Source organism: Geotrypetes seraphini, chromosome 1 (assembly GCF_902459505.1).
Source record: "Geotrypetes seraphini chromosome 1, aGeoSer1.1, whole genome shotgun sequence".
NCBI lineage: Eukaryota > Metazoa > Chordata > Amphibia > Gymnophiona > Dermophiidae > Geotrypetes > Geotrypetes seraphini.
Window position 1 is genome coordinate 346,536,754 of NC_047084.1, and position 20,910 is coordinate 346,557,663.

The 20,910-nt window shown below is 42.0% G+C and overlaps 1 protein-coding gene across 1 annotated transcript in view; it reads left to right on the forward strand.

The window, feature by feature from the left end:
- The first annotated feature begins 219 nt into the window (after nucleotides 1-219).
- LOC117358974 (17-beta-hydroxysteroid dehydrogenase 13-like) overlaps nucleotides 220-20,910 on the forward strand; it is a 32,050-nt gene continuing 11,359 nt past the window's right edge. Inside the window, exons 1-4 of the mRNA XM_033941026.1 lie at nucleotides 220-564; nucleotides 10,751-10,858; nucleotides 12,789-12,920; nucleotides 16,067-16,173. Of these exons, the coding sequence (XP_033796917.1) occupies nucleotides 355-564; nucleotides 10,751-10,858; nucleotides 12,789-12,920; nucleotides 16,067-16,173 (557 nt within the window). The 5' untranslated portion in view covers nucleotides 220-354. The remainder of the gene's footprint in view (nucleotides 565-10,750; nucleotides 10,859-12,788; nucleotides 12,921-16,066; nucleotides 16,174-20,910) is intronic.

Sequence of the window (20,910 nt, forward strand, 5' to 3'; positions counted from 1 at the left end):
TGCCTCCTTCCCATGTCTTCCATTGCCTTTGTCCCTCCCCCGAAGCCAGCCTGCCTGCCTACCTCCAGTGCATGATTCGCCCGCCCGCCTGCCCGTGTACCGTCGCTGTCTGCCAGTCTGCCTCCCTGCCGCGCCCATTTCAAACCCTGGACCGCCGCCACTGCTTCTTGTCTTCTTCCCGTCAAGGAGAGGAAGTTCGGGCCAATCAGGCAGCGATTGGCTGGGCCGGAACTTCCTCTCCGATGTCAAAATTGACTTCGGGAAGAAAGCAAGAAGCAGCAGGGACGTTTGGTCACCTCATTTATGGTGCTTGTGTTCACGATCCTTGCGAGTCCTAGCTGATAGCAAAAAAGGATGAATCTCTTTCTGGAAATTTCAGTTCTTCTGATCACTGTCATTTACTCCTACCTGGAGGCTCTTGTAAAGCTTTTTATCCCTGCAAAGCGAAAGTCTATCGGTGCAGAGATCATTCTGATCACCGGGGCTGGCCATGGCATTGGCAGAGCCACAGCATTTGAATTTGCTAAACATCAGAGTACATTGGTCTTGTGGGACATTAATAAGGTGAGAGAGAGAGAACATTTCTTTTCCATTGGCTCTTTTTTTCCCCTGTGTTTCTGAATCTCCAACCACCTGCCCTTATCACAGACTTATGGAAGGAAATAATTCACTGACAGGGAGATTCTCAGAACTGCAGCGCTGTAGGGAACAGCACCCAGAAAATACCATGAAAACAGAGCAGGAAAAAACTTCCCAGTGCCCAACATGAATAGCTTGCAAATTATATGCATGCTGTTAGCATTGAGTATTGGGAATTAAGGGGGAGGAACTTGCCTGGTGCCTGCACAGAAGAGTTTTACGGTAAGCACAGCTCTTGCATGCAGGCAAACCATGAAGTGAAGCACACATCGGCACTGATGGTCTATGCTAGTGGTCTCAATCTCATGGCCAGGGGGCCACATGTGGCCCACAAGGTACTATTTTGAGGCCCTCAGTATGTTTATCATAATCACAAAAGTAAAAAAAAACAGTTTTTTGATCATATGTCTCTTTAGCTATAAATGACATTATTATTATTAAGACTTAGCCAAAAGGAAAGATTTATAAACTATAAAGAGTTTTACCTCATGCAAAATTGTCATTTCTTTAATAAGACATTAACTATTTTTTTCTGCGGCTTTCCGAGTACCTACAAATCCAAACTGTGGCCCTGCAAAGAGACCACTGGTCTATGCCATTAAGCTTTTAACTTTTTTTTTTTCTTCGCTTAAAAGGCTTAAATTTAAGCATAGAAAATAGGCACCAATATGTGCTTTCACTCTCAGGTTGGCTCTAGCTCATACATATTTATGCATATGTGTCGTGAGAAAAGGATTGCTGTAAGCTGGGTGTGGACTACGGTTGGTGTAAAGCAGGTATAGGCATGTCCGCCGAGAGAAAATCCAGGCCCCAGTACAAAGGTGTGTGGGACCTTATACAAAATTCTACACACAAGTATGTGTGTATATTATTATTGAGTTCTAACAATCATAGATTACATTGATACATTTAGATAAGTATGTATAGGTATAAATGCAATAATAAAGTAATATATTTATAATAGTAAAAGACGTTTATAATAGCATTTATTGTCTGCCAAACAAAGGTGCTTTCCTGGCCTTTTTCCTAGCCTAACTCTGAATTACATAATCAAAATTAATCTGTTTTGCTAGATCAGACTCAATACTGAGACTTGTCAAATCTACTAGTTGTGCTTGTGACAAAGTGGATCTTTGAAAAAATTTTACCTTATGTCACTCAAAAGTATTTTATCATTGTCACGGCCTTCTATTGCTTCATGCTCACTCAACGCTTCGCGATCTTGTATGTGAAAGTTCTCGTGTCTTTCTTTGACTTAGTTTGTAAGGATGTCTCCTTCTCGAGCTAACGACACGTTTTGGTTTTCATGATGTTTCTTGGGCTTCATTGGGCCCCTTTGATCTTCTTAGGCCCTGGAGTGATATACCGGCTGCACTCCCCCTCCTTGGGCCTGGGTATAGGACCTACTTTGTCTGTGTCTGTGTCACTTGTACATACAGATCAAAAGTAAGGATTCATATTTAGATGGCAGTGGTATGACAAAGCTAGAAAAACCATTAAACACAGAGAATTGTGGAAACCTTGCCCAAGTTTTGCTAAAACATAGAAGATGCATGATGAAAACAGAATTTTCAATGATTTATTTAACTAATATGTTGATAAATGTATAAGCTTGAGATCTTTTCATGACCCTCAGAGCTTTCTCATGTTTAGGGTTACCAGATTTTACCTCAGTAAAATCCGGACTTCTAGACCCACCCCCAGGCCTGCCCCATTCCACTCATCCCATCCCCGTCCCAGCCCCCGCTGTCTGTCGGGCAGGAAGGCATCCACACATGCACAGATGTGATTTGATGATGTCACACGCATGCACGTGACATCATCGCATTGGATCCGTGCAAGCGCGGATGCCCCCTCCCGATGCAATTTCTTTTCAAAACCTGGACAAAGTGCTGGGATTTGAAAAGCAGTCCAGATTCACAGACCCTCAAAAGGAGGACATGTCCGCGGAAATCCAGACGTCTGGTAACCCTAACGTTGTGGCCCTTTACATCAGTGTTGCTCAACCTTTTCAAGCCAAGTACCTCCTAAGCCTAATGTAATGTAATTTATTTCTTATATACCGCTACATCCGTTAGGTTCTAAGCGGTTTACAGAAAATATACATTAAGATTAGAAATAAGAAAAGTACTTGAAAAATTCCCTTACTGTCCCGAAGGCTCACAATCTAACTAAAGTACCTGGAGGGTAATAGAGAAGTGAAAAGTAGAGTTAGAGGAAAAATAAAAATAAACTAAACATTTTAACAAGACAGCATTGATCTAAATTGACGTTTCCAGAAAGGGCTTCTTCAGGGAAGAGACTTGGCAGACAGTCCCAGGATGCCTATGTCTCCTCCCCTGCGATGTTCTCCCATCCATGCATTCCCTCCCAGACACACTGCCCGTGCCCCAGCCGCTCCAAGGAGGCTGCCCCAGATGAGGCCCACGGTGAATGCAGGATTCTCTCCTCTGCGGGAAAGCCGCCCGGAGCCGACAGTCGATCTTCTTAGCGGATTGCATGGGGGGAAGAGTTCACACTCTTGGTAGGATCGGGTCTGTGTGCTCTCGGTGGTTGTGGCTGGTCTCGTTGCTGCTTAAGTGTAAAAGCAGTTGATCTCCACTGCTGCTGATATTTAAAAGCAGGCAGATTGATCTCTCCAATGGACTGCAGGGGGAGGAGTTCACACTCCTGGCAGGATCGGGTCTGTGGGCTCTTGGTGGTTGCGGTAGGTCTCGCTGCTGCTTGTATGTAAAAGCAGTTGTTTTTCTACTGCTGCTGATATTTAAAGCAGGTAGATTGATCTCTTAAACGGGATATAGGGGGAGGAGCTCACATGCCTGGTTGGATCGGGGCAAGGGCTCCTATTATAGGCTGCTTAGGTGTAAAAGCAGTTGATCTCCTACTTCTGATAATATTTAAAAGCAAGCATATTGATTTTTCCAACGGAATGCTGGGGGAAGAGCTTACTTGTTTGGCTGGATCAGGGCAAAGGGCTCTCGGTAGTGGTGGCTGGTCCTGTTGCTGCTTAGGTGTAAAAAACAGTTGATCTTCCTAGTGGACTGCAGGGGGAGGTGGAGCTCACACTCTTGGCTGGATCGGGTCTGTGTGCTCTTGGTAGTTGCGGATAGTTCCGCTGCTGCTGAGGTGTAAAAGCAGTTGATTTCCCACTGTTGCTGATATTTAAAAGCAGGTAGATTGATCTCTCCAATGGACTGCAGAGGGAGGAGCTCACATGCCTGGCTGGATCGGGGCAAAGGGCTCTTGGTAGTGGTGGCTGGTCCTGCTGCTGCTTAGGTGTAAAAGCAGTTGATTTTCCTAGCGAACTGCAGGGAGGGTGGAGCTCATATTTTTGCAGGACCGGGATTGTGGGTTTTTGGTGGGTTGGTCCCGTTGCTGCTTAGGTGTAAAAGCAATTGATCTCCCACTGCTGCTGATATTTAAAAGCAGGCAGATTGTCCAGGGAGAGGAGCTCTGCACTCAAACTGCCATCCTCCTCGCCTCCAAGTTCCTAACACATACCAAACGAGTACCCCACCCAAACTCTACCCCAGACCGGCCCAAACTCCGCCCCTGACTCTACCCGTATAATAATAATACTAATTGTAATGCCATTTCTTCCATCCATTTTTCATATACACACAATATCTTATTAATACGTAATGTTAACCACAAAATAAAAAAACACAAAGTACACTGTAAGCAGAGAAAATGTTAATTATCATTTATATTCGGGTTTTTTCAAAATTGTCAAGGCAGATGGCTTTAAAATATGCAATGTCACCTATAGAAAAATAGACAAATTATAAACAGCAGATATAAATTCTCAAAACTGACACATTTTGATTACTAAATTGAAAATAAAATCCTTTTTCCTACCTTTGTTGTCTGGTGATTTCATGAGTTTCTGGTTGCACTTCCTTCTGAGTGTGCATCCAATATTTCTTTCTTTCTGCCTCCTACACGCATCCTCTCCTCCAGACCTCATTCCATTCCTCAACCAACATCTCTCTCTGTCCCTCCAGGAGACCAACTTTTCTTCCTCTCTCATCCCCCAGATCAAGTGCAGCATTTTTCACTAATTCCCACCAGCCTCATGCCCATTTCTCCTTCTATCACCCCTCTCCAACACCATGCCACATATCTCCCTCCATCACTATGCCCAACATTCCTCCCCCTTGCATCCACTTCAATCTATCCCTCTGTTCCCTCTCCACCACCATATCCAACATTTCTCCCTCTCATCTTTCTCTTCCCCATGCATCTCTACCTCTCTCTCTCCTCTCTGCGCAATTTTCTTCTTCCTTTCTCCATGTGCACCATCTCTTTACCTCTCATTCACACACTCAGGCCCAACAATTATCCCTTTCTATTCCCTCCCTCCTTCCTATGTTCCAAGTTAGTGTTCCCTTCCTCCCTCACAAGTTAGTGCCCCCTTCCTCCCTCCCTTCCTCCTTCCCTTGTGTAAAATGGCTGCATTTACTGTTTTCCCAATTAATGCCCCTTCCTTTCCTTCTTTGTCCCAGTTTGAGCCCTCTCCCCCTCACTGCCTTCCAGCCTTTGTCCCACCCCTTCCTACCTCCCCCAAAGCCCACCTGTGCTGAAGCCTGCCTGCCCCCAAGCAAAGCCAGTTCCTCCTCCCCCCCAGTCTGCTGCCGCCCCTGCCACCTGCCAGCTCCATTTAATTATCCCCCACCACAACTTTGGGAAGGGAAGGGCCAGGCGTGTGCAGCCAGCCATGAATTTGACATTAGTCATTCCACAAAATAGTGTACAAGTAGAGGACTTTTCAAACAACTGCCAACATGCCCAGGTCTGGCCGTTCAAACAAGTTGACCTCCAGAGCAGACTGCAAGATGCTAAAAGAAGTCTCCATAAACCCTAAAATGTTATCATGGGACCTACAACAGGCTCTTGCTACTGTTGATGTGAAAGTGCATGTCTCTACAATCAGAAAGCGACTGCATAAATTTAATTTGCCTGGGAGGTGTGCAAGGAGGAAACCTTTGCTCTCTAAGAGAAACATCAAGGCTAGACTGAAGTTTGCCAGAGAGAACGTAGACAAACACCAGGACTTCTGGAATAGCATTCTATGGACAAACGAGTCTAAAATTGAATTATTTAGACACCAGAGAAGAGGACATATTTGGCTTACAGTACTCCCCTGAAATTCACGGGGGTTCCGTTCCAGAAACACCCGCAAATTTTGAAAAACCGCAAATGCGGTTTAGGAGCTGATTGAAGGCAGGAGAGGGCAGCTGGGGTGCCGGTGATATCTGTAGACAAAAGTGCTATTGGAGTGATATACAGTTGGGTCTAGTAGATTTTGGAAGGATTTGGAGGGCTCACCATACATTATAGGGTGGGGGGGGTTTATGGTGAGATGTGTACCTGGGCCTTTTTATATGAAGTTCACTGTGGTGCCCCATGGGGTGCTCCACTTCTCTGCTGGGATGTCTGTGTGGCCAGTCTACTAAAAATGCTGACCTCTCCTAAATCACAATGACTTGTTTTTTTGTGTTTTTCTTTTGGATGTGGGTTTTATTTTTCTTCAAAAATGGTTCAAAAAGATAGCTGCACTGAGGACAAGCACAACTAAGAAATAGTCATTTCCAAAACAAAAAGATGGGGGGGGGGGGGGCGATTGGGACTTGTATATTGCCTTTTTGTAGTTACACAACCACACTCAAAGCAGTTTACATATATACATGTACTTATTTTGTACTTGGGGCAAAGGAGGATTGGGTGACTAGCCTAGGGTCACAGGAAGCAGCTCTGGGATTTGATTCCACAACCTCTGGGTACAGAGACAGCAGCTCTACCACTAGGCCACTCCTCACCTCAACTAGATGTTTTTATGGTTCAAAGATGATCATGTTTGCTATTGGAGTTTTGTGCGTGTTCCACAAAACATCCAAACTCAAATTTGGATGACATATTGAAAATGACCCTCCATATCTTCATACCATATCATACCTATTTGCAAACTAAGGGCTCCTTTTACTAAGGTGCACTAAATGCTAAAAAAAACTATTTTATTCCATGGACTTCTTAGCAATCAGTATGCAATAAATCCATTAGTGCACATTGGTAAAAGGATCCCTGAACCACCCAACAGCAAGTTTTGTGGGCAAGATTTAAGAGAGTGGTATTATTGAAATCTGTGGAAATAAATCTAATCTAATCTGAATTTCTGTATTGCACTTATCCAGTACAAGTTTGAGGCAATGTACAAGGTAAGAGTATAGTATAAGGTATGGGGAATTATAGTTATATCACATCAATATGTAAAAGTTGCATAGTTGCAGGTGGATATCGAATATTGGTTTGAGTCAGAATAGTCATTAAGGGGTCAATACAGGTGAAGGGAAGTAATAGTTACATGGAAGTATATACAATTACAAGGAGCTGTCATTTACAGATTCACAAATGGATTAAAAAGTGTGCAGAAATTGGAGAGCAGGTGTGTTATTTGTTCTGCCAAGTTGGTGTTAAGGGTGTAGTAAATGATGCAGGATAGTTTGCAATCTAGCATTTGCGGGTAGCCAGTGTAGTATGCGATAATAAGCAGAGACAGCATCATATTTTAAAGCTGAAGACCAATCTGATTGCAATGTTCTGAATCATTTGGATTTTGTGCGTTTGAGAAGAGGTTATGCCAGCATAGAGTGAATTGCGATAGTCTAGTTGTGTTAGAATTAGCATTTGGACCAATACAGCAAAGTGATTGTTGTAGAAGTAAGGTTTGATCAGTCTTAGTTGCTTTAAATTGTAGAAAGTTTCTGTTCCAAAGGTTGGAGATTTGGGGTTTGTAGGATAGTGTGGAGTCTAGCAAGATTCCAAGTACTTTGGAAATTTTTTCTATGTTTAGCGTTGCACCTGAGGGTAATGATAGGGCTCATGGGGGCAGTCTGTGTGGCATTGTGGAATTACAGTAATTTGGTTTTGGTGGTGTTTAATTTTAGTTTGTTGGATAATGCCCAAGAATAGAGTGTCAATACTTTTAGAGACTTTTAAGGAAGCTTCCTTAACATTTGTATTGAGTGGAATTACGACAAAGATGTCATCTGCGTAGGATAGCAGACATTCACCGTTGGTGAAGGAGAGGTTAACTAGGGAGCTCATAAGTAGGTTAAAGAGTACTGGTGATGATGGGGACCCCTGGGGCACTCCACAGAACACTTTCCAGCTTTGAGAGAAGATGCCATTTTCCCATATATACTATTTTCTGTTTGTCATGAACTCTTGAACCAGTTGAAGATTGTTCCGGTCAGACCTAGTTCATTGAGCTTAGTTAGTAGGAGTTTGTGATCGACAGAGTCAAAGGCAGCTGATATGTCAAATTGGAGAAGAATTGATTGTTGGCCAGTGCTCAACATCTGTTTGATTTTGGTGGTTAGAGTTAGTAATAGTAATTCAGTGCTGCATTGAGCTCTGAAGCCATACTGAGAAGGATGTAGACAAGAGAATTTGTCTATGTTGTGAGTTCTGTACAAATCAGTGTTTTGAGTAGCTTAGTGAGCAGAGGTATTCCAGCTATGGGTCTGAAATTGGTTAATGTGGTTAGGTCAGCTCCTTGATTTTTTGGAATAGGAGTGAGTGCAATGTGACCCATTTGTACAGGTAGTTGGTCTGCCTTTAAGAGGTTGTTTAGTACTGAGACCAGCCAGGGAATAAGTTCATTTGAGATGTGGGAATATAGTTGCGGGCGGGGGGAGGGGGAGGGATTTATCCAGTATTCAGCTTCTGGTGGGCGAGCACCTCATCTTGGGTAAGTGGTTCAAAGTTATTCCAGATTTGATCAGTAGTAATAGTAATGAGGTCAGATTGGATCTTTTGATTTGTGGTTTTTGATATATTATTTATTTCTTTTTGTACACTCTTATTCTTGTCTAGGAAGTAGTTTGCTAGTTTTTGGGCATTGGGTTGGAAATGTTTGCTAGATCTGTTTTTGTGGGGACGGTAGTTGTGTGCATTACGTGAAATTGTTTTTTATATCAAAGGTTTTGTTGTCTATTTCTGAGGCATAGTAAATTTTCTTGGCTTCAGCCACTTAGTGTGTATAGGATTTTATAGCTGATTTCCATGTTTGTTTGTGATTGTAGGAGCGGATTTTTAGCCATTGTCTTTTTAGACAGCGGCAAGTATGCTTTTCAACCTTTAGGTTATTGTTGTACCATGGGGATTGTTTAGAGTTCCTTACATTGTGGGATCACAAGGGTGCAAATAGAGTCTAATGTATGGAGAATTGTTGTTTAGCTGTTCTGTGTTATCACAGTTCAGTTGCTCAGTTATTTTGGACCAAAATTTATTGAGGACTATTTTGCCTCTGCTTAATATTTTCTGCTTGACTGGTTTGTAGGTAGTGCTGCCCATGTAGAGGAAGAGAGTAAAGGATAAGGGTGAGTGATCCAACCGGGAGACTGCAGACCAGTCTGGGTCCGTAACTAGGTGAGTTGAGCTAGTTGCTATGAAGTCTATGGTATGACCTGTATCATCCATCAGGCCAGAAGGAATCAATTCTAGGTGACTGTTCAATAGGAATGTTTTGAAGTCAAGGACTATAGAGTTGTCTTGGGATTTATGCCGCCTAGGATGAGAATTCTGACAAATTAGACTGATACTTGAGATAATTTCCTGTAGCTTATGGTGGGGTTGAGACCACACTCCTGGTGGGTGATATATTAGTAAGATGCCAACAGTGCTGGGGTAATTGTTAGTTTCATCTTGTAGGGTACATATCATATATTTTAAACCAGGTAGAATAGCTACATCTGTTATGGATATATGAAAGAAGCTCTTGTAGATCAGTGCAATACAGACTTCTCTTTTGCCAGGCCTCGGTGAGCGTAGAGCACTAAGGGACAGAGACGGGCTAATTCTGGTCTGTTTGCCTCTTTGAGCCAGGTTTCAGTAAAGAAGGATAAGCCTATGTCTTTAGAGGAGATCAATTCATTTAATAGTATAAGTTTATTTATTACAGATCTCGTATTGATGTGTGATCTTTCAGTGAGACTGCCACTAGTGTAGTTCCCAGCCTGTACCCTGATAAAAAATGTTGAAAACTCCTATAGTGATAGAATCTAGCTTTATTCCTGCATAAAGGTACTGTATTTGGAACAAAACAACACAGAGAGGGTCAAAGTACAGTAGAACCTTGGTTTACGAGCATATTTCGTTCCAGAAGTATGCTCGTAAACCAAATTGCTCGTCTATCAAAGCGAATTTCCCCGTAGGAATGAATGGAAACTTGCTTTGATTCGTTCCATCAACCCCCCCCCCCCCCACCCAAGGCTACCGACGCTGCTCCAATCCCCCCCTTGAGGCCACCGGCACTGCTCCATACCCCCTCCCCAACAATCCGGCATCCCCCCCCGCTCGAGTCGGCATCCCCACCCGAACTTACATGCTCCCTTGAGCACCAAAACGATATCCCTTACCCCGATTGGGCACCGGCACCAGCACCAACGCACAGGACATGCCGGTGCCTGTGCCCGAAGATCCTCCTTCTTCTGTGCTGGGCTGGGCGGTGCATCAGCGATCTTTCCTCTTGCTTGTGCTGGGCTAGACTGGGCCTTGAGCAGTTGCGCATGCTCAAGGCCTTCTGGTCTCGCTCTCTCTGAGATTCTGAATCGCGGGGGGTGGCACTCGTAAATCGAGTCAAACTTGCTTTCCGAGGCGCTGATTTTGCGAATGTTTTGCTCGTCTTACAAAAAACTCGCAAACCGGTACACTCGTAAACCGAGGTTTGACAAAACAGTAAAAAGCAGAAAAGCGCAAAGGGCCTCAATGGAGACAAGTCTTTATTGTTAGCATCCCACCAATTATAGCGGGACACTAACATTTACATTTAGTTGCTGACACTTTAGTGAAAAGTATTATTTGGTTGCTAGTCATAGTTTTCAGGGTTTATCTACCAATTAGAAATTTTGGTTGACCCCTGATGCAGGTGCTGTGCCCTGAAACACGGCACATGTTGGGTCAATAAAGACTTGTCTCCATTCATTGAGGCCCTTTGTGCTGTCCTGCCTTTAATTGAAATAGTATTTGGAAACAGTATATTCTGCATTCCTGAATAGGAGGTTTGCCACGAAGACTGTTTAATAATTTGGAGAGTTTTCTTTTTTCATAGCATGGGGTGGAGGAAACAGCCGACGAGTGCAGAAGACTTGGTTCAACTGTTCATACATTTGTGGTGAACTGCAGCAAGCGAGAAGACATTTACAGCACTGCAGAGAAGGTGAGAGTGTAACACTTCAATAGCAAGGTTGATGGCAAGGGCAAGATACTGTCTCAGCCAAGACGAGATGTAATTCTGTACTGCTAATGATTAGAAGAAATTTGGGGAACCTTTGCTCACTGAAATAAACATACAAAAACTGGGATGTTCTTCCTTGCAGATTAATCATCCTAATATTTTGGTGCAGGCATGATCTTTGCTTTTATTCTCCTTTTATTTTTGAGATCTTGAGTCTCAGTTTAAGGATATAGCATCTGCAAGAATTTTTAATTAAAAAAGTGGAGATTGCCCATGCAGAGCTAATTTTATAACATATCACTTAGGTTCTTTTAAAATTCTGGTCATTGTAGTTCAATAAAGATATTAGCGGAATTAGAAAAGGTACAGAGAAGGGGCACAAAAATGAATAAGGGGATGAGATGACTTTCCCGTGAGGAAAGTCTAAAGAAGCTAGGTAGGGTTCTTTAGCTTAGAGAAGAGATGGCTCAGGGGAGATATGATAGAGGTCTATAAAATACTGAGGGGAGTGGAATGGATAGGCTTGTTTGCTTTAATTGCTTGTTTACTCTTTCCAATTAGGACTAGGGAACGCACAATGAAGCTACTAGGTAGTAAATTTAAAACAAATCAAAGAAAATATTTTTTCACTCAGGTCCGGATTCTCTATATGGCGTTGATATTGGCAGTTGCCTTTAAATCACATGATAGCATCGTAGAGTATCATGCCTCCGAGAAAGATAGGCGCCGGAAATGTAGACAAGGGGTTTTTAGACCAACATTTGCAGTGCCTATCTTTGTCATGAATCATGCCTATGTAGGTACTGTAGGCCGCCTAATATCACTTCCAGCATTAGCCACACCCACAGTGGCATTAGGCGGCCTAAAGCACCTATGGAGGCACAATTCTGGCACTGAATTTATTGGCGCCAATAGGCACCTTGAAACAGTTAAAAACATTGTTTGAACAGCATTTTCTACTAAGCTTGGGCACCTACTGGTGCTTAAAAACTCGCCTCCGGTTAAAGAAATTGGGCTTCAATGTGTAATTAAACTCTGGAATTTGTTGCTAGAAAATGTGGTGAAAGCAGTTAGCTTAGAAGGGTTTAAAAAAGGTTTAGATGTTTTTCTAAAAGTCCATAAGCCATTATTAATGAGGGAATTGAGGATATCCACTGTTTATTTCTAGGCTACGCAGCATAAAATATGCTGTACTCTTTCGGGATCTTGCCAGGTACTTGTGACCTGGATTGGCCACTTCCTGGAAACAGGATATTAAGATTGATGGACCTTTGGTCTCTCCCTGTATGGCAACGCTTTTGTTATGCTATATAATACTCCTTGTCATGGTCTTCAGTTTAAAGGCATTGTTGAGAAGGTGGCCAAAGTATTTTCTTTTTTTGTTTGTTTTTTTGTAATCATTTTTATTAGAAAGGATACATCAACAGGGCAACACGAAGAAAAGGGTCGGCTGGGTGACAGGGGGTGTCCTTTTCATCTCCCCTTCCCCCATAGGGGGATTGTGGGGCTTGCTGTCTTTCTTCCTACCTTTTTATGTGGTACCGAGGACGCTCCTCTATTGCCTCTTTGTTCTTGCTCGCTGGGGGGGGGGGGGTGTCGGTTTCTTTTGTTGCTTTGTTGCTCTGTGCTACCTGTCTTAATCCGGTAGCTATCAGTAGAGAGTATTTTTCTTGTATTTATGCTGATTATTTGTATTTGAGCCTTTGGTTTTTCTGGACAAAGTATTTTCTAGTACCTTTTATTCTCACCTGGCTTCAGTCATGCTCTATAACTTTATTCCTCGACTCAGTTCAATTCTTTTTTCTCTAGGACTATAGGGGGAAGGGAGGGGGGGAAAAAGTCCTCCTGTATGTCCTCCACTAGAGGACCCAACGTTAAAGTACAAGCTTTACATATATTTTAACTTCTACAGGTGAAGAAGAACATTGGAGATGTTACTATTTTGGTAAACAATGCTGGGGTGGTTTCCTGTGCAGATTTACTTAGTCTTCAAGATCATCAGGTGCAAAATACATTTGATGTCAATATTCTTGCACATTTTTGGGTGAGTAAGTTCTTCGGCTCATTCCTAGATTCTCTTCTGGTCTGATTATTATTGATTTCAGTATCTGAACTTATTCTTGTGGTTTCAAGCTCTCTTCCTACCAGTTTGTGGCCATTATGGCCTACTCATTGTCTCCTTTTGCTCCTATTCCAACGAATGCATTTTTCTTGCTTTGGTGCTTGACAGAACTGACAAACTACAGTATTATGATATTTTAAACTAGTATATGAACAGTTACTTGAACAACAATTGATGGAAAATTGTTATTTTGAACTGCTTAGTTGCTTTTACTTTCTTCCTACAATATACAGAATAAAACAAAGAAATAAAGGAAATCATTTTAAAAGCCTTATGTTTATTAAAATCTTTATATACTGCCTATACAGCCAAAAAGGATCACAACGGTTTTCATCACAACTCAATCAAATTCGTGAAAAGAACTCCATTAAAAATAGAAAAGAAAAAGAAAATTAACATTTGTAGTACATAATATCATATTACAGCTAAAATTAATGAATTATGTGGCAGATACGTGTATAAATAATGACGCCTACACTTGTACATTGCATAGACATGGCAATGGTGATTCCAGAAAGCCACTATGGGCCGGATTCTCCAAACGGTGCCATAATAGTTGCCCGCTTACAAAATGATGCCAATCACATGTCAGTCACTCAACGGCACCGTTTGGAGAATCACGGCTATGTGAAAGGTAGATGCTGGAAATGTAGGCTGGAGCTATAGACCTACATTTCCAGTGCCTACCTTTGACGAGAATCACATCTAGAGAGGTCCTAATGGTGCTTTAGGTCACTTCCGGCATCAACCACGCCTACAGTGGCATTAGGTGCCACGAGGCACCTCAGTTGGGGCAACGGTGCCATTCTTGGAGGTGCTTACGGGTTCCTCCATTTTTTAATATGTTTTAATTGGTGCAGTCAATTACTGCGACAATTGAGCCAATTAAAACAGTTAATTAGGTGGCAGTAGGGGCGCCTACCGTTATTAGAACCTATTTGCATGTCTAGATTGCCTGAGACACTGAGATTCAAAGGGTGTGGTTTTGGCAGGCCAAAAAATTATCCAAGTATTTCCCATTTAACCATGAGAATTCACTTTTGAGAGATTTCCCACTGCCTTTTGAATCTCCTCTGAGGCAACTTTCAAATGAGAGATTGAGGGAACAGTTGTGCTTAGCTCCTGCAACTTTGTAAAAGCTTTAAAATAGAAAAACATTTACATTTTTAGGGCTTCCTCCTTAATTGGCAATACTTATAAGCATAATGAACCATATGGCTCTTAAATGTATACTTCCTAGCACTAACAAACAAGAAAATACTTTTAATGTAAATTCCACACGCCCAAATAGCAAATTACGCCCAAAGTGGAATATAAAATTAGAAATATACAGTCAATTCTTGAAGGAAGACAAAGTCTTCTGAATTAGTTGTCCTATGATTTTAATACTAAACCGTCATGTCTATTCAAGGAGAAGGGACCTCAGACAGGTTTTTCATTCCATACAAGTCAGCTGAGACAGCGCTTTAGCTGAATAAAACCATATTTTAATCATTGGTCCTCCTCCTCCTAAGCTTTTCTAGTATACAAAATACCACAATCCTTAAAAATTCTTAAATTATTTTATTAAATATATTCAGTGTAACAAGGTCACTTATGAGGATCAGTGTTGAACTAATAAGATAAGTGACCTTGATACACTGAATATATTTAATAAAATAATTTAAGAATTTTTAAGGATTGTGGTATTTTGTATACTAGAAAAGCTTAGGAGGAGGAGGACCAATGATTAAAATATGGTTTTATTCAGCTAAAGCGCTGTCTCAGCTGACTTGTATGGAATGAAAAACCTGTCTGAGGTCCCTTCTCCTTGAATAGACAAGGCGGTTTAGTATTAAAATCATAGGACAATTAATTCAGAAGATTTTGGGGCTCCTTTTACGAAGGTGCGCTAGTGTTTTTAGCGCACGCACCAGATTAGCGCACACTAGCCGAAAAACTACCGCCTGCTCAAGAGGAGGCGGTAGTGGCTAGTGTGTGTGGCATTTTAGCGTGCGCTATTCCGCGCGTTAAGGCCCTAACGCGCCTTCGTAAAAGGAGCCCTTTGTCTTCCTTCAAGAATTGACTGTATACTTCCTAGCACTTACATGTGAAACTAGGAAAAATCAGTAGAAACATAGAAACATAGAAGATGACGGCAGATAAGGGCCATAGCTCATCAGGTCTGCCCACTCTACTGACCCATCCCCAAGTCTATTATCCTAGGGATCCCGCTCCTGGTGACAGGTTCCCTTGGCTTAACCCTCTAAGGGATCCCACATGGGCAACCCATTTGTTCTTAAATTCTTGCACGCTGTTTGCCTCGATCACCTGCACCGGGAGCTCGTTCCAAGGATCAACCACTCTCTCTGTGAAGAAATATTTCCTGGTGTCGCCATGAAATTTCCCACCCCTGAGTTTGAGCGGATGCTCTCTTGTGGCTGAGGGTCCTATGAGAAAGAGAATCTCTTCTTCCATCTCGATACGGCCGGTAATATACTTAAACGTCTTGATCATGTCTCCTCTCTCCCTACGTTCCTCGAGTGAGTACAGCTGCAAATTTTTCAGCCTTTCCTCGTACTATAGATCCTTGAGCCCCGAGACCATCCTGGTGGCCATCCGTTGCACTGACTCTACTCTCAGCACATCTTATCAGTAGTGTGGCCTCCAGAATTGCACACAGTATTCCAAATGAGGTCTCACCGTGTACTTCTATGTATAATTGCCAGCATTTATACATGGATGTTGATGAGTAATGCTGCTCTCTTTCTCCATATGTACGTTTTTAAAGTCAGTGCTCCTGCTGTACATGCTCACATTTACACATGCATTATACACATTTTACAAAAGGCTCCATGTTTAGCAAAGCCTTTTGTAAACTACTGGAGGAACTGAATATTCTGACCTATACCCCCTAATTCCTACCTCAACAGTCTTTGAAAAACGGGGCATAAAATGTCACACTTATCGATCTTTTGGAGCATAGCCCTTTTAAAATGCCGCTAAAATGCAGTTTATCTTTGCAGTGTCTTCCATTCAGTGTACAATAATAGGCTTTGCTCTTTTGTCTGAATTATTGTTGTTTTAAGACTAGTAAAGCATTCCTGCCTGCTATGATGAGAAATGATCACGGACATGTCGTCACGGTTGCTTCAACTGCTGGTCATATAGGGTTCGAGTACCTGGTAGATTACTGGTATGTATTACTATTTTGGTTTGTATTTGCTACGATTTAATGTTTTCTTCTTCCCTTTACTTACAGGAGTCAAGATGAAATGTGTAGAGTAGGGTTTTCAGGATTTCCACACTGAATGTGCATGAGATCTATTTGCGTGCATTGCTTCCATTGTATGCAGTCCTTGACCAGCACTGAGCACCCCTGGTGTCTATAGCATTGGCCTTTGCTCCCAACAGGTCAGATTTTCAGGATAGCCCTCATGAATATAATAAATAGAACTGTTTACTACATATTCTAATTTATTACTCGCTAAGAAACACTAAGGGCTCCTTTTACTAAGGTGCGTTAGGGCCTTAACATACGGAATAGCACGTACTAAATTGCTGCGCGTGCTAGAGCTTAACGCCAGCATTGAGCTGACGTTATTCTAGAAGCGTACCGTGTGGTAATTTCATGCGTGCGCTAAGAACGCTAGTGCACCTAAGTAAAAGGAGCCCTAAATAAAGCATACAATAAGGCTCTCTTTACTAGTCTAATATCTTCCTAGTAGCTTAATAGGGTTTAATTAATCAGCTCAATAATAAGATGCAGATAGTATTCCAAGAGTAAGAGGGGTGCTATCCAGCCTTTTGCACTGAGTGTCACATGTATGATTATTTCCCAGTTGGCGAGAAGTTTGTTTGTTTGTTTATTTATCTCCCGCCCTTATCCAGGGCGATGTGGTAAGAAGAGCGGAAAGCATAGCTGGTTTTAAGAAAGGTTTGGACAAGTTCCTGGAGGAAAAGTCCATAGTCTGTTATTGAGAAAGACATGGGGGAAGCCACTACTTGCCCTGGATCGGTAACATGGAATATTGCTACTCCTTGGGTTTTGGCCAGGTACTAGGGACTTGGATTGGCCACTGTGAGAATGGGCCACTGGGCTTGATGGACCATTGGTCTGACCCAGTAAGGCTATTCTTAGGTTCTTATGTACATACAAAATAATACATTATATTTAACATACAGATCACATCAACATAACCATCACTCTAACCAAAATACACACATACATACAAAGAATAAAAATGCATGTAACATACAAATTGCTTCAACGGTAAGCATTGGTATACATCAGAATATAAAAATGCCTATGATATACAAGTCACTGCCATAATGAGTATCATTAAAACCAGTAAAACAAACAGACTATGGAATGCATCAGTGACCTGCACTCTGCACTCAACAGTCACCACTACTCCTCACTCGAGCACTCTCATGCCCCATATTTCATCGTACAGAACAAATGTCTTTTCAATACTTTCTTAAAGTTCTGCAAATTCTGCTGATGGCGGATATATTCTGGAAGGTTGTTCCATTTCCTGGGGCCAATACAATGAAAAACACTATTCCTGGAAGTTGTACGTGTGTGCTTGCTGCAAAGAATTGTGCTGCCAGTGGACGTGGGAGGTCTCCTTAAAGGAGAACATCACCCTGTTGAAGTAGGAAATAAGACCTGTAGCTAGGACCTGCCCACCAGATGATGTAATATCTTATCACACTGAGGATGTGTCTCCAGGGGCTTCTGCCCAGGAGGGAAGGGTTAAGACAGCTGTTGTAGTTGGTGATTCAGTTATTAGACATATAGATAGCTGGATGGTTGGAGGGAGTGAGGATTGCCTGGTCACTTGCCTCCCTGGTGCAAAAGTGGTGTCAGATAACATTTTAGATAGTGCTGGGGAGGAGCCAACTGTCAGTACATGTAGGTTCCAGTGACATAGGAAAATGCAGGATAGAAATTCTGGAGCCAAATGTAGGCTCATAGGTAGAAAGCTGAAATCCAGATCCTCCAGAGTAGCATTTTCAGAAAGGCTCCCCATATTAAGCGCAGGACCCAAGAGGCAGGCAGAGCTCCGAAGTCTCAATGCATGGTTGAGACAATGGTACAAGGATGAGGGATTTAGATTTGTTATGAACAGAGCAACCTTCTTGGAAAGGGGGAGCATATACCAAAAGAACGGACTCCACCTTAACCGGGATGGAACCAGGCTGCTGGCACTAACATTTAAAAAGGAGATAGAGAAGCTTTTAAACTAAGATTGTTGTTGGGGGGGGGGGTTTCCAACAGTTACTCATGAGCAGATGGTTTGGTGTGGCATATCCTTGAAGGATACTATTAAAAGAGGCTATTTTTGGAGTCCCAATACAGAGGTTTCAATAATGAAAGAAAGTCAGGCGTGTTTAAGAGAAAGACAGAGTAAAGGACTCAAATTATCCCTGTCATCTTCTCAGCAGCCTGTGGATACAAGTTTATAGACATAGATAATAAGACATAACAAACATACATATAAAATATACAGCAAAACATTTCATCTTAGGGCCGCATTATTCAATTTTCATCCCCCATACTTCATTTCACAAAATAAGTGCCATTTCAGCAGTCTTTTAAAAATACTCAAATCCTCTTGCTGTCATATATAGGCTGGATGTCTGTTCCATTAATGCAGGGCCTGCAGTTTGGTTGTGGATTAGAAATTGGTTATCGGAAAGAAAACCGAGGGTACGGTTAAATGGCCATTTTTCTCAATGGAGGAGGGTAAATATTGGATTGCCGCAAACATCTGTACTGGGACCGGTGCTATTTAACTTATTTATAAATTATCTAAAAATTGGAATGATGAGTGAGGTGATTAAATTTGCAAATGATACTAATCAATTCAAAGTTGTTAAAATGCATGCAGACTTAAAATATGTTTTCTTTGAACCTTCTCACCTAACTGTTTTTCTTTCTACAAAGTGCCTTCAAGGAGTATGAAGTTAGAACTCTTAGAATGAATTTATTCTCTGTACTCTGACATCAGATGAAGTATTCTTTGCTTTTAAATGTGCTTAATGCAATTTCCTAATGTACTCTACTCTATGTAATCTTGGATCCAAATAGTGGACTTGAGAAAGATTAGTCTATTATTTCCTGATTTCTTTTAGATGTGAATTCAGACTTTGTAATTTCTTTTCAGTACAAGTGTTTTTGCTTGATATAGTGAATGAAATATGATAAATAAATAATAATTTAAAAATGCAGGCAGACTGTGAAAAATTACAGACAGACCTTGGGAAATTGGAAGACTGGGCATCCAAATGGAAGATGAAATTTAATGTGGACAGATACAAAATGATGCACATGGGGAAGAATAACCCAAATCATAGTTACCAGATACTAGGGTCCACTTGGGGGTCAGCACCCAAGAAAATGATCTGAGTGTCATTGTAGACAATACACTGAAACCTTCCCCCCAATGTGTGGTAGCAGCCAAAAAAGCAAACAAGATGCTAGGAATTATTAGAAAAGGGATGGTAGACAAGACTGAAAATGTTATAATGCTTCTGTATTGCTCCATGGTGCAACCTCAGCTATCTATTGCAACCTCAGCTATTTATTACATCAACCAGCTATCTATTGCATTCAATTCTGGTCGCCTTATCTCAAAAAAGATATAGTGGAACTAGAAATAAGTTTGCCGTTCTCCTACAATTCGACCTTTCCGCCGCCTTCGACGTTGTCCATCACGACATTCTTGTATACCAACTCTCTGAGATAGGTATTAACTCCACAGTCCTTGACTGGTTCTCAAAATTCCTACGTTCTCGTTCTTACGCTGTCAACATGAATGGCACCTCATCCTCCCCCTGGAAACCGTTATGTGGTGTCCCGCAAGGTTCACCTCTATCTCACATCCTTTTCAACATTTACATGACCTCCCTAAAACTCCTCCACCTATCCCCCCTTGAAACTATTTACACTTATGCTGACAACATCCTCGTCCTTCTGGAGACTGATTCGAACCTCATCAACCTTTCTGAGAACATAGCCTCCAGTATAACGAACCTCCAATCCTGGGCCCGTATTGTTCAAATGAAACTAAACGAGTCCAAAACAAGACTCCTTTGGCTTGGTCCAAAACTTAACCAACTACCCTCCTCCTTCTCTCTGCCCTCTGACTCCACTCTGCAGCTTGAGTTCTCAAGCAATGTTCTGGGCATCATTATTGATTCTTCATTGTCCTTCAACGACCACCTCAATTCCTTGGTAAAAAAATGCTTTATCAGCCTTCACATGCTGAGGAAAGTTAGATCCTGTTTCCATCAAAATCACTTTACCGTCCTTGTCCAATCCATCATCCTTTCCAGATTGGATTATTGCAACTCTATCTACTTAAGCCTAACTAAGAAAAACCTTCATAGACTCCAGCGGATTCAGAATGCCGCGGCCAAGCTGATTTTCGCAAAAAGTAAATTTGACCATGTCTCTCCGCTTCTGTCCAAACTTCACTGGCTACCGATAATCTCCAGGGTCCACTTCAAATGCGCCTGTCTAGCTTTCAAAATCCTACATGGGATCCTCCCTCCATGTATCCCTCTTTCTTGGAACTCCTCAAACCTTAATACCATCAGATTCATCCACAAATTAAAACTATCCTTCCCCTCAATAAGAGGCATCTCCCATAAAGGAAAACTAGGGACCTCCCTTCCCTTCAGAATCACCGAGCTCTGGAACAACCTTTCCTCCCCTCTATGGAACATGAGCTCCTTCCAACTTTCCGCAAACATCTGAAGACCTGGCTATTCTCAAAAACCTGATTCTTTTTCCATCTATGATCTCCTAAGCCCTCAAAAAACACTTCATACTTGGTCCTCTAACCCTTCATTGTAGCTCCTTTCTTTCCCATCTCCTGCAAACCTCTACCTTTCATTGTAGTTCCTTTCTATCCCATCGCCT